Source organism: Leptonychotes weddellii, chromosome 4, assembly GCF_054177405.1.
Source record: "Leptonychotes weddellii isolate Sample4059 chromosome 4, ASM5417740v2, whole genome shotgun sequence".
Lineage (NCBI taxonomy): Eukaryota > Metazoa > Chordata > Mammalia > Carnivora > Phocidae > Leptonychotes > Leptonychotes weddellii.
In genome coordinates, this window is record NC_138372.1 from 71663545 (window position 1) to 71677022 (window position 13478).

Here is a 13478-nt window from a genome sequence, read left to right on the forward strand (position 1 = left end):
ATGGACATTTGGGTTGGTTGCATAACTTGGCTATTGTAAACAATGCTGCAATAAACATGGGGTGCATGTATCCCTTTGAATTGGTGTTTTTGCATTTTGGGGGCAAATACCCGGTAGTGTGATTCCTGGATCATAGAGTAGGTCTATTCTGTGAAGTGTGATATCTCATTGTAGCTTTGATTTGCTTTTCCCTGATGATGAGTGACATTGAGAATCCTTTCATGGGTCTGTTGGTGACATATTCTGACTTATATTTTTAAAAAATCAGTGTGGAGAATAGGTTGTAGGAGTACAAAATTTGAAGCAGAGAGACCTATTAAGAGATTAATACAATGATCCAGGTAATAGATAATGGTAGCTTGGACCAGGACATGAGAAATAGTTATATATTTTGTGTATATATATATAAATAAAGTGTAGCCATGTACTTGTGGATGTGGAACTTGATTAAAAGAGTGGCATCAAGTATCACTCTACACTGGGACGCCTGGGTGGCTCAGCAGGTTAAGTGGCTGCCTTTGGCTCAGGTCATGATCCCAGGGTTCTGGGATCAAGTCCTACATCAGGCTGCTTGCTCAGCAGGGAGCCTGCTTCTCTCTGTGCCTGCCACTCCCCCTACTTGTGCTCTCTCTCTCTCTAATTAAAAAAAAAAAGTGTGACTCTAAGGTTTGTGGTGTTCTTTGCTCTATAGCAAATGCATCTTAGGTACTTGTTCTGTTTCCTCCATTAGAGGAGGGAAGAGAGAATAATTTCTGTGTACGCAAACATTCATTAATGTCTATGGTGTCAATACCAAGTGCCCTTCAAGACACTGTGCCTTTAAGCACAGACTCTCCAAGATGCTGACCACACACAGAAATGCAGGAATGACTCAGACATTATGACCATCACTTGTGTTATGGGGAGAATCAGCCACAATAAGTTATGATGTTTCTCCCAAAGTACTTGGTCAGCTTTCATTGGGTCCTCCATATACGCCCAAAGTAATTGAAGAGGGACACATACATTATGAGTGTCATTTAACAGGTGGAATCTCAAAAGGATGTATGATGTTAGTCATTAGTTATGTATTTTTAGCCTTAAAGAACAGACAAAATAAGACTATCACTTTTGATGATTCCAGGAATGATGTAGACACATATTTTTAATTCCCAGGTAAGTTTCTTTTTTTCTTTCGTTCTTTTTTTAAAAAATATTTATTTATTTATTTATTTGTCAGAGAGAGAGAGAGCACAAGCAGGGGGAGCAGCAGAGGGAGAGGGAGAAGCAGACTCCGCACTGAGCAGGGAACCTGACGCGGGACTCGATTCCAGGGCCCTGAGATCATGACCTGAGCCGAAGGCAGACACTTCACCTACTGAGCCACCCAGGTGCCCCCCCAGGTAGGTTTCTTACCACCTAAAACACTCCTAGCCAGCTGCTTCTTCCCCCTTATTTCATACCCCCCTTAATCTTGTGGCAATAAGAGATTTTTTTTTTAGGCAAGCAGGATAAAGGATAACTGCCTTTAAGGCAGCATTTCTAGGGATGCCTGGGTGGGTCAGTTCGTTAAGCGTCTGTCTTCAGCTCAGGTCATGATCCCAGAGTCCTGGGATCGAGTCCCACATTGGGTTGCTTGCTCAGCAGGGAGCCTGCTTCTGCCTCTGCCTGCCACTTGCCCTGCTTGTGTTCTCTCTCTCTGACAAATAAATAAATAAAATCTTAAAAAAAAAACAGCATTTCTAAATTTTAGCAATCTCTAGACATTTCTAACTTTTTCTTAATGACTTATAATAAACCTAGTCTTCAGGAAATCATCTAAATATTACTGAATCATTCAAAAAAATAAGAAAAGAAATATTACTGAATCATTTAAATATTCTGACTTTCATATATTAGCTAAGCATCTAATAAAGTGGTACTGGACTTCCCAGATTTCTCCTGAGACTGCCTTCTTTAGGCTTCAAGTGTTTCCCTCTTAATTCTAATACTACAGGCTTTATCTGATGAACAAGACTATGTCTCTTAGTTCATACTGATCAGAGTTTTGTAAGCCTTCATTTTTTGGAATTTTGTAATGCTCCAGATTCAGAAAATGATAAGCAGTTTACAAGCTGCAGTTTCACCTGTACTTCTAAACAAAATTCACTGTAGTTAGTCTAAGCCAAAGAGTGTTTACATCTTTGTCAAGCAAATATGGAATATGTTCCAAAGTCAAAGATACAGGCTTATGAATATTGAGAGCGCTTCTTTTAGCAAGTTTAAAGGCAGGCTCAGATCTGAAAATTACACTGATGATAGCCACCTGTGTTCCACTGTGATTGTGGCAGCCACTGCTTCATTTATAAAATGAGGGTAATAATCCTATCTACTGGAGTAGTTTTGAGATTAAATGAGATAATGTAAGAAATTCTCAGCATAGACTCTGGCCCACATCAGTAGATGTTTGCTATTTATATTATATCCAAACCCTATAGCCCCCTCCCTTATCCCCACTCACTAATCCACCAGTTGAGTCTGAGTCATTGAGATGATTCAGGTAGAAAAGTACAAGAGGGCGCCTGGGTGGCTTAGTTGTTAAGCATCTGCCTTCGGCTCGGGCCATGATCCCAGGGTCCTGGGATTGAGCCCTGCGTGGGGCTCCCTATTCGGTGGGGGGCCTGCTTCTCCTTCTCCCTCTCCCCCTGCTTGTGTTCCCTCTCTGGCTGTGTCTCTCTGTCAAATAAATAAAATCTTTTTTCATTTATTCAAGATTTTTATTTATTTTATTTATTCATGAGAGACAGAGGGAGAGAAAGGCAGAGGAAGAGGGAGAAGCAGGTTCCCCACAGAGCAGGGAGCCCGATGCGGGGCTCAATCCCAGGACCCTGAGATCATGACCTGAGCTGAAGGCAGACGCTTAACCAACTGAGCCACCCAGGTGCCCCGAAATAAATAAAATCTTTTAGAAAAAAGAAAAGTACAACAGGAGGGGCTCAGACATTTCAGATCCTATGATCTTTGGTGGGCATGAAGTTTCCTGAAGTTCCTCCCTTTGACCCAGCAAGAGGGGCCCTTACCTGAGCTCTGCCCTGGCCCTGCATTTTATAATATCCTGCACATCACAAAACACACAGAGAAGTAAATTTATTTTATGGAAAAGTAAATTTATGAAAGAATGCATGGCTATGTCTGCCTCTGTCACGTAGGACTTGACATTCACCTCTGACCAGAAACCCTAAGCATCGGCCTTGGTAATCAACACCTACCAGGCCCCAGGGAAATGCTACTTCACTTTTCTTGTGCTGTGTCCTTGAAACAAAAGGCAATTGTATCTGAATGTCATGAAGGTTTTGGGTTTGTGTTGCTGTTGACATTTGAAATAGACACTGCTTTGCAGTGCAGGAGGATTTGAGTAATGGAAAATATTTTAGGAAAGAAGAGAAAAACAAATTAACTTGTCAAATCCTTTCTTTGTGATAATGTGAACCCTTCAAATTCTGGTATAACAAAGTTTCATGTCTGAGTAGAGCCCAAATTCCATTTTCTTGTTTATCTTTATGTTCCAGTTCCTGGTTCCAGAGGTATTAGTCATGTAAAAACAGATTTGATTTAGATAAGACATGAGATGCTGTAGGAGAGTAAAGTGAAAGAATAGAAGGTGCTCGAATAAAGAGCAAATCAGAGTCTTTGGAAGAAAAGTGAATTTTGAATTTGTGCTATCTAGTTATGTATATAGTATTGCTTGCTTTTAATAATATAGGTGTTCAAAACTCAAACACATCTAATCCTTTTTTAAGAAACGATTTTATTTATTTATTAGAGCAAGAGAGAGAGAGAGAGCAAGCATGAGCGGGGGAGGAGTAGAGGGAGAGGGAGAAGCAGACTCCCCACTCAGCAGGGAGTCTGATGCGGGGTTCGATCCCAGGACCCCAAGATCATGACCTGAGCTGAAGGCAGATGCTTAACTGACTGAGCCATCCAGGCGTCCCCACCTGATTCTTTTTTTTAAAAAGATTTTATTTATTTACTTGAGAAAGAGAGAGAGAAAGTGAGGGCATGAGCAGGGGGAAGGGGCAGAGGGAGAAGCAGACTCCCTGCAAAGCAGGGAGCCCAACATAGGACTCAATCCCAGGACCCCAGGATCATGACCTGAGCCAAAGGCAGATGCTTAACCAACTGAGCCACAGAGGCACCCACAAACAGATCTAATTCTTAAAAGGATTAAAATTTTAGACAAATTTTTTCTAAATTAAATAAAACTGCATGAGAAATATTCAGCAAATATGACATTCTCATTAAATATAAAGAAATTAGAACAAGAAAACAAAAAAGTTTGCATTACTGTGACGAAGAAAATTCATATACAAATAAACCTGAAACTAATTTCTATGGAGACTATTTTCTGACCTTGATAGATCAGTGTATAGTCTGATTGAAAAAACATTCGAACAGGGCGCCTGGGTGGCTCAGTTGGTTAAGCGACTGCCTTCAGCTCAGGTCATGATCCTGGAGTCCCGGGATCGAGTCCCGCATCGGGCTCCCTGCTCGGCGGGGAGCCTGCTTCTCCCTCTGACCCTCCCCCCTCTCATGAGCTCTCTCTCTCTCTCTCATTCTGTCTCAAATAAATAAATAAAATCTTTAAAAAAAAAAAAAAAAAAAAGAAAAAACATTCGAACAAATTGAGCAATATAATATTTTGTTGTTCTTTATCACACCACACTATTGAAATATTGGAAGAAGAATAGCAAAACCCGTGTGGGTGTGGATACTACTGTAAGAGTAAAAATCACAATAAAAGTGAGTTATATGACAATAGCAAAATATCTAGTGTCTAGTATTCTATTAAAAACAATAATTTATCATATATGACACCATTACATTATGAGAATGTGATATGTAAAAATCATGGTTCATTTCCAAATTTAAATAGTGTATTGCTTCAGCATAACAAAATTTCTCCTAATAGAAATTAATAAAAATTATGTAAGAACCTGAATGACCCAAGAAAGATTGTCCAATTTGGCATTACTATCTGTAGAACACAAATGATGTGATATCTTAGTGATAACAACATAGAAATTTTGCTGAAATGAAGATATGAAAAAGAACTTTTATGGAATAAATATAATTTATTAATTGTGTATATCTTGGTCTTATTAGTCATTCAAATACCAATATCTTATCAACAGAACACCCAGACATAATTATGGTGGTGATCATAATTATGTTTGGTTGTCTTTGATATTTTGCTGACTTTCAGTTCCATAAAACCCACAGATTTACACATTTTTTTTAAAGAAATGAAGTTTATTCTTTCATTGAGGAAGGGTAATTATTTTTTCTTAGGTAAAAGTACAAGTTTAAAATGTTTCTAATGGATTAATATCAATGAAGAGGATCCAATCATAAAGTAGTCCATACTATTTGCTATCCTTCAGTGTATAACCATAAATTCAAATAAAGCAAAAACCAATTGCAAAGAAAAAAAATTTTGAAATAACATAGGATGCTTTTTGATCATAATTATTAAAATTGGTGATTTGAGTACAGAACCAGCTGATTAAGGCAGTAAGTAGTTATCTCAAAATCATAATACATAGGTAACATCACAGAAATCTTTCCATATTTTGGTGTGAAACCATCAGTACAATAAAAGAAATTGCTGATTTATTGCCTATTTGTAATATGTTTGACATATTTGAGTTTGACAAAATTGAATTCACTTTCATTTAAAATAAAAATAAATAAATAAATATTTCCCACTCCAGCAAGAACTGTTTTATTTTTTATTTTGAAATAATTTCAAAATCACAAAATGATTTTAAAAATAATACAAAGAATTTCTATATACCCTTTTCCCAGATTCCCCATTGTTAACATTTTAACCCATTTGCTTTATTATTTTCTTTCTCTTTACAAACACACATATATATGTGTATATGTGTATACACACACATATGTGATTTTTTCCCTGAGCCAAGTTGCAGACATAATGCCTATTACTCCAAAATAGTTCAGAGTATATTACCTAAAAAACAAGAACGCCTGCACATAACCATAGTGTACCTATCAAAATAAAATTAACATTGATCTATTACTACCATCTAATCCACAGATTTTTTTTTTTTAAGATTTTATTTATTTATTTGAGAGAGAGGGACAGCATGAGAGAGAGAGCGCGCACGAGCAGGGGGGAGGGGCAGAGGGAGAAGCAAGCTCCCTGCTGAGCAAAGAGCCCAATGTGGGACTTGATTCCAGGACTCTGGGATCATGACCTGAGCCAAAGGCAGATGCTTAACCGACTGAGCCACCCAGGCATCCCTAATCCACAGAGTCTATTCAAATTTCATTGACTGTTCTGAGAATGTCCTTTGTACAAAAGAAATTAGTCTTCCTTTTTATCTTTTTCATTTCCTGTCCACGATGTAATCCAGGATTACACACTGCATTCAGTTGTCACGTCACTTTGGTCTCTTTCGATCTGGAATAGTTCTTTTTTGTTGTTGTTTGAAGATTTTATTTTTAAGTAACCTCTACACCCAAAATGGGGCTCACACTCATGACCCCAAGATCAAGAGTCACATGCTCTACTGACTGAACCAGCCAGGCACCCCTGGAATAGTTCTTTAGTCTTTCCTTATCCATCATGATTTCATCATTTTTGAGGAATAGAAACCAGTTACTTTGTAGAATGTCCCTCAGTTTGAGTTTGTTTGTAGTTCATCATGCATCAGAGTAGTTAAATTATGTAATCAGATTAAATTACGTAGATTTAGTAGGAAGTACTTCTTTGTTCGAACTTCTCAGTGCATCACATTAGGAGAAACACAAATTTGACTTGTCCCATTACTTTTTAATTTTTACCACTTGAGCAAGATTATGTTGGTCAAGGGTGCTAGACAAATTACCCTGGCTCCCAGTGTCCCCAACTGTATTGGCTGAGCCAGCCAATCCTAGCCACAAACCCCCAGCTGCAACCAAGGGGAATAGGTACATGCATTTTTAATTTTGTTGTAAAGATTTATAAGTAAGAGGAAGAAGGATAAGGAGGATAAGACATGTTTAATTCAACAATGTGTTAGGTTGCTTCGTAACTTCTAAATATTCAGATGCATGCTATGTGGGCCTTCATACATACTCTTGCCCTAAAACATGCAAAAGTTAGGGGTGGGCCTATTTCCAGGTAGACCTTCCTTCTGATGCTTCCACCCTCCAGGGTAAGCAGGGCCTGACAAAGACGTGTGGCGCCTTTAAATTGATGAACCACCAAAATGAAGATCTTTAAGTATTTTCTATAAATACAAATTATATACTTCTTTCCTTATGTTTTCAACTGTTACTCAACAAAGATTGAACTACACTTGCCTCTGAGGAGTGTTTTTTGTTTCTTTTTTTAAAATACTTTATTTATTTATTTGACAGACAGAGACACAGCAAGAGAGGAAACACAAGCAGGGGAAGTGGGAGAGGGAGAAGCAGGCTTCCCGCTGAGCGGGGAGCTCGATGCCGGGCTCGATCCCAGGACCCTGGGGGCTTGATCCCAGGACCCTGGGACCACCACCCCAGCCAAAGGCTCACACCTAATGACTGAGCCACCCAGGCGCCCCTCCTGTGAGGAGTGTTTTAACATTTCTCCTTGAAAGCTCTGTTAATATTGGCCAGAGTGGACTCGATATATATTTTTCCTGTTATATAAGAAGTTACAAATTGAAACTGAGGAAATTGGCATCATAATTCTAATTTATTCTAGTGGCTGTTTTTTGGAGCCCACTTAACCTTGTCATCCTGTTTGACAGACCCTTCTTCCTGCTCTGACATTGAGCAGTTTATGAACTGATTTTTTCCTGCTAGATTAAACATAGGCATATTCATCTCCCAAGAGTAAGTTTAAATCATTGAACGATGGGGGTATATATAGAGTCAACATTCATTCTGCGGATGGGAATATTTTAAGCAGCTGTGCCGGTAATTTGTCTTATTTTCCTGGTAGATCCAGTAAATTCCGTTATTGGGCAAAATAGGACTTGTTTTCTGCTTTCCTGAGACCTCCTGAATTGATTAAGATTGAGGCCAAATTAAAAACGCAGATTCCTGGTCCCCAAACCAGCAAGTTTGATTCAGTAGAGGTGGGGGATATTCAGATATCTGCATTTTAACTAGTACCCAAATGACTCCCATGCAATAGCCCAAAGACCACCTTTGAAATGCTGTTAGGTAAGGGAATCCTTTGTCTTGAGGTGCTTTTTTTGTTTGGTTGGTTGGTTGTTGATTGGTTCTCCTCAGTCCGCCGTGTGGAGAATCAGTCCGTTCATTTCCTAGTTACAATTAGTTTTAAAAGAATGGGGGAAAAAAGGACTTAACAGAGAAATGTTAAACTGCCTAGTTCAGAGTGATGGAGGGAGGGAAAAGGAATGAAGCTGTCACGGGTCAGGGATCGGGGAGGTAAAGGGAAGGAGAAAGCAGAGCAGCAAGCTGTTCTTTTATCATTTAACAAACACCGAACACTTCCTGAACGTCAGCACTTGGGCTAGGTGCTGGAGATTCAAGGTGAACTGGGGCAGCAAAGCCCACCTTCAAGCAGTTTACCGGCCACAGTGGGCTGAAGCAAGTTCCAAGGTGCTGTGGGGAAGCAGAAGAGGGGCCCCTCACTCAGGTTTGAAGGACTGGGACAAGGCTTCCAGATTCTGTATGCTCGGGAGCAGGATGAGTAGACCAGGAGGTGGTGTCCGGGAGGGGGCAAAAGGGCTCCACAGCAAATATATTCTATTTAAACTTTTTTTTTTCCTATTTACAAAAGTCTTATATCTTTGTTACGAAACAACTTCTTAGCATAGGAAACTGAAAACCTCCTATAATCCTCCCTGCTACTGCTCACCGCCCACCTCTGTGGGAATGCCAGCCAGGAGTTTGGGGACTCAGTGGCGCTTAAGGTTTGTTACCGCCCGCCGAAGGCTGGCATCGGTCCTCCCGCCAGCAGGGGACAGTACAACGCACGCCTAGGGCTGGCGCGCTCTCTCTTCCACACGTCGCTCGCGTGATCGTCAGTGCTACATACTGCGCCTGCGCACGGGCTAAGGCCTTTTCCCCCCAGCGGAGCGCTGCTGGGTCTGCTGGTCTGTGGCGAGCCGCGGACGCCGGTCTCTGTTCCGCAGGATGGTGAGTCGATTTCTGGAATCTGGGCTACGTCTGCACGGGGGTTCCCTGCCCTTGCCCAAACGCCAGTGTAGGGTCCGTCTCGCGCGGCGCAGGGGTTGGATGGCGTTGGATTGTGGGTTCTGCTCTGGTGGGGATGCCGCTCCCAGCGTGGCCTTAATGGCTGCCGCCCGGCGCGCAAGCTTTGGGGGAGGGGTTGACGAAGAAGATCAGGATCTAGGGCGGAGGATTGGGGAGGGGGGATGAGTTTAGTAGACGGGCCGCGGGGATAGTCCCGGCTGGTCCGACCGGACACCGGCAGGCGGGGAAGATTGCATGCAGTTGGTGGTCTCAGACTAGCGGGGGGATGCCTGAGTGGAGACGGGCTGCGGCTCCTCGGACCCATCCACACCTGACTGTTCCCATGGTTTTCCCGGGAGAGTGTCGGGTTGGTGGGTCTTTCAGAAGTGCTTTTAAACTTAGCAGTCAGCCTGGAGGCTGTGACTTCTCTGGGCCCCGAAAGGAAGCTCATTTACTTGGGTATGTGCCTCTTGTCTCTTTCTCTAGACTGTTGCCGGCAGTTTTTAATGATTTTTGGGATGGGGTGTTGCTTTGGTTAGTGGGGGACAGTGCTGATTTAATCGGGAGTAATTGCTAAATAGGCCCTTGACCAGATGAGTTTCGTGGCAAGGCTTTTTGAAAAACGTGCGTGAACGGTGCGGGAAATACGAGGTTAGGTTTTCAAAATGGGACATACAGTGTTCACAACAAACCGACGATAGGCAAGATTGATTGCTGTCTAGAGCAATGCTTTGGAAAAGCGACTGATGGAAAGTAGAAAAGGTGATTCTTGACCCCCTGTGGTTTGAGAAACTGGACTCTAAAGTGACAGTTGCATGGGTTCACTCTTGAAGTTAAAGTGTTATTTTGTTACACAGTTAACTCAGATGTCAAAATCCCATTAACAATTTATCAAAGTTTTAATAACCTTTTTTTCTTAAAGGGGTTTGTTAAGGTTGTCAAGAATAAGGCTTACTTCAAGAGATACCAAGTGAAATTTAGAAGAAGACGAGGTATGGTCAGTTACTCGTGTTCACAGTATTAGAAGAATCTGCAGTGGAATAGACTTTCTTAAGTTTTTTTTTTCTTTCAGAGGGTAAAACTGATTATTATGCCCGGAAACGCTTGGTAATTCAAGATAAAAATAAGTACAACACACCTAAATACAGGATGATAGTTCGTGTAACCAACAGAGATATCATTTGTCAGGTAAGTTATATTCTAAACTTAAGGAATGGATGGTAAACCTCACCCCTAGAATTCACTGCTAGAGAAGTTGTACTTGGGAAGCAAAACATATGTATGGATTAGAAGGTCCCTCTAATGCCTGGCATTCTAAAAACATTGAGTAGTACTTTTCCTTTTAGTAGGTCTGAAGTTGGAGCTTGAGTGGGGAGGGTGGTACTGGAAAATACTCTCTTGAAAATCAGCCATGTCTGGCACTCCTGACCAAACTCATTTAATCTCATTTTCTAATGGGGGAAAAGAGAATTAGAGAAAGCTAGGCTACTGTGCTATTTTATAGGGGTAGGAGGATAAATTTGAGGCACACTAGAAGGTTCTTGCACATTGCAGTTCCAGTAGAATCATAGAATTTGTCAGGGACTAAATCCTGACGTGTTGTACAGCCTTATGTGCCACATAACCACTCCTCACTGAAGAGGTAGGTAATTGCGAAGGTTTAATTAGGCTCTTAAGATTGTTTTTATTCCTGCTTATTGTTGGAAGTAAGTTTTGATAAATACGTATGAAGGCTTCTCCCACGTAAAAGACCTCCACAAAGTGGCAGGTTGCTCCTGGAAGCTAGTTTTCTGGGCTTTTACAACTAGAGAAAATTTTCACAGTTAAGATTTGCTGAGTCTTTGCAGGGGGCAGGCACATCTGTTTTCTGGGCAAACTAATTTGTTGGTTGTGAAGACAGTGTTCCTTCATACCTAAGTTCAGATAACTAAACACTGTCAGAAATATTGGGCTTTGATATGCTTAATTCAAAAGATGTTTGAAGTAATTGGAGATTCCTTTTGACTTTTCACGGTGCCTCTTTAATTCGTTGGCTAATGCAGCTAAGAGGCTTTTCAGTATTATTAGGAACAACAGTCTCTAACTTATTCCAAAGGCATTTCAATGTTTACTGTCTATATGGTAATTTTAGCTCTATTTGTGACATTATTGTGACAAACATTTACAGAAATAGTTGACCAAGCCATAAACTCATTGAGTGGGGTTAACAGATTCTGAGTGTTGTAGATTTGTCTCCAGCTTTTATTTTTTTTAAGTCCTTTGAAAAAGAAGGTATCTAGGACAAGTATCAAACAGTTGAAAGCACAGATGACTAACCTGCTTTTTCTCTTTCAGATTGCTTATGCCCGCATAGAAGGAGATATGATAGTTTGTGCGGCTTATGCTCATGAACTCCCAAAGTACGGTGTGAAGGTTGGCCTGACAAATTATGCTGCAGCATATTGTACCGGCCTGCTGCTGGCCCGCAGGGTATGTAGAAGATAACTTTTTTTTTTTTAAGATTTTATTTATTTGAGAGAGAGAGACTGAGAGAGAGCATGAGAGGGGGGAGGGTCAGGAGGGTCAGAGGGAGAAGCAGACTCCCTGCCCAGCAGGGAGCCTAATGCGGAACTCGATCCAGGGACTCCAGGATCATGACCTGAGCCGAAGGCTGTCGCTTGACCAACTGAGCCACCCAGGCGCCCTAGAAGATAACTTTAAGTAATATATTTTGGAACCAGCTCATTTTTTGAGTTGTCTGCAAGGTAGATGTTGATACATGAGTAAAATACCCTCAGCTGTGGCTTCTGGGAGTATCTGCTGTTGAGCTGTTGCTTACAGGGTCATCAAGGAGGACAGTTTTAAAAATACAGAATTTGAGGGGGTGCCTGGGTGGCTCAGTCGTTAAGTGTCTGCCTTCGGCTCAGGTCACGATCCCAGGGTCGTGGGATCGAGTCCCACATCAGGTTCCTTGCTCAGCAGGGAGCCCGCTTCTCCCTCTGCCCCTGCTTGTGCTTTCTCTCTGATAAAAATACAGACTTTGAGACAGCAGATCTGTCTGGGGAGGTGGTTTTTCTGTTTTGTTGCCCTGTTGGGTAGATTTAGATCAGTGGAATCTAAACTGAAGAATGATAGCCACCAGCCACATGTGGATATTGAGCACATGAAATGTGCTGCTGAGGAACTGAATTTTTACCTTAATTTGAATAGCCGTTTCTGGCTAGTTAGTGGCTGCCTTGTTGGACCGTGCAGATGTTGGCTACTCAGTAGTATAGATCTTCTGGCTATCAATCAGTGTACATTTAAAATGTAGGCTTTACTCTACGCCCTTGGAATTTATATTTTAACAGGATGTCCAGGTTATTTATATACATGTTAAAGTTTGAGAAACACTGTCTTAAATTTGGCGGGGGAGGGGTTGGGCAGGCATGGGTATGGGATTCAGTTTTTTAATTATCTTTGCCTCTGGGTGGCAGCATTTCCAGTAATAGGCAGAAAGATGAAAATGTGATTTTGCCTTATTTTTGTTTCTCAGTTACTGATCTTGTTGTGCATTGGAATTGTTAAGCATGCATCATTGTTAGGGACCTATATCTTCACTGATTATAAATATGTTTGAGTGAGGGTGGGGAACAATGTCATATGAGAGCAACATGGTATACAAAGTCACACTGTGGTGAAGCAGTAGCTAGGTGCACTAGCAGAGGATTCACCCTTATTAACATAATGTAGTTGGAGAATAGCGCCATCTCTTATGCCCCGATGCTTCTAAGATTTTAATCAAATTAATCAAAATTACATGTAACATTTAATATTTGGTTCTTGAGTTATTGTAGCCAAATAGGACTGAAAAAATTATGGAGAATAAATTCCTTGAATAGATAATGGTTACATGTTAATGGATTACTACATAAATCAAGTATGGACATGTAGGAAAGATTCAGAAGCTATAAGAAAGGTGTGAAACAATGTTTGAAGTTTCTTTTTGTAGCATCTTAAAAGTAAATTGGTACAGAGGGATAAGTGGATTTTGAAGGAAAATTTTTCTAGGTATCAGGTCATTAAAGTTGTGACCTGATAACGTTAGAATGGTTTGAATATATTTAGACTGTTTTTTTTGTTATTAGCTCCTCAATAGGTTTGGCATGGACAAGATCTATGAAGGCCAAGTGGAAGTGACTGGAGATGAATACAATGTGGAAAGCATTGATGGTCAACCTGGTGCCTTCACCTGCTATTTGGATGCAGGGCTTGCCAGAACTACTACTGGAAATAAAGTTTTTGGGGCCCTCAAGGGAGCGGTGGATGGAGGCTTGTCTATCCCT

At 41.0% G+C, this 13478-nt stretch overlaps 1 protein-coding gene across 1 annotated transcript; it reads left to right on the plus strand.

The window, feature by feature from the left end:
- Positions 1-8974: 8974 nt before the first annotated feature.
- Positions 8975-13472, plus strand: RPL5 (ribosomal protein L5; the record flags this gene model as incomplete). Its single annotated transcript, XM_081818811.1, has 5 exons — positions 8975-9117; positions 10097-10166; positions 10247-10362; positions 11509-11643; positions 13281-13472. Coding segments are annotated over exons 1-5 (516 nt in total), but the record flags the coding sequence as incomplete, so codon positions are not given.
- Positions 13473-13478: the final 6 nt, after the last annotated feature.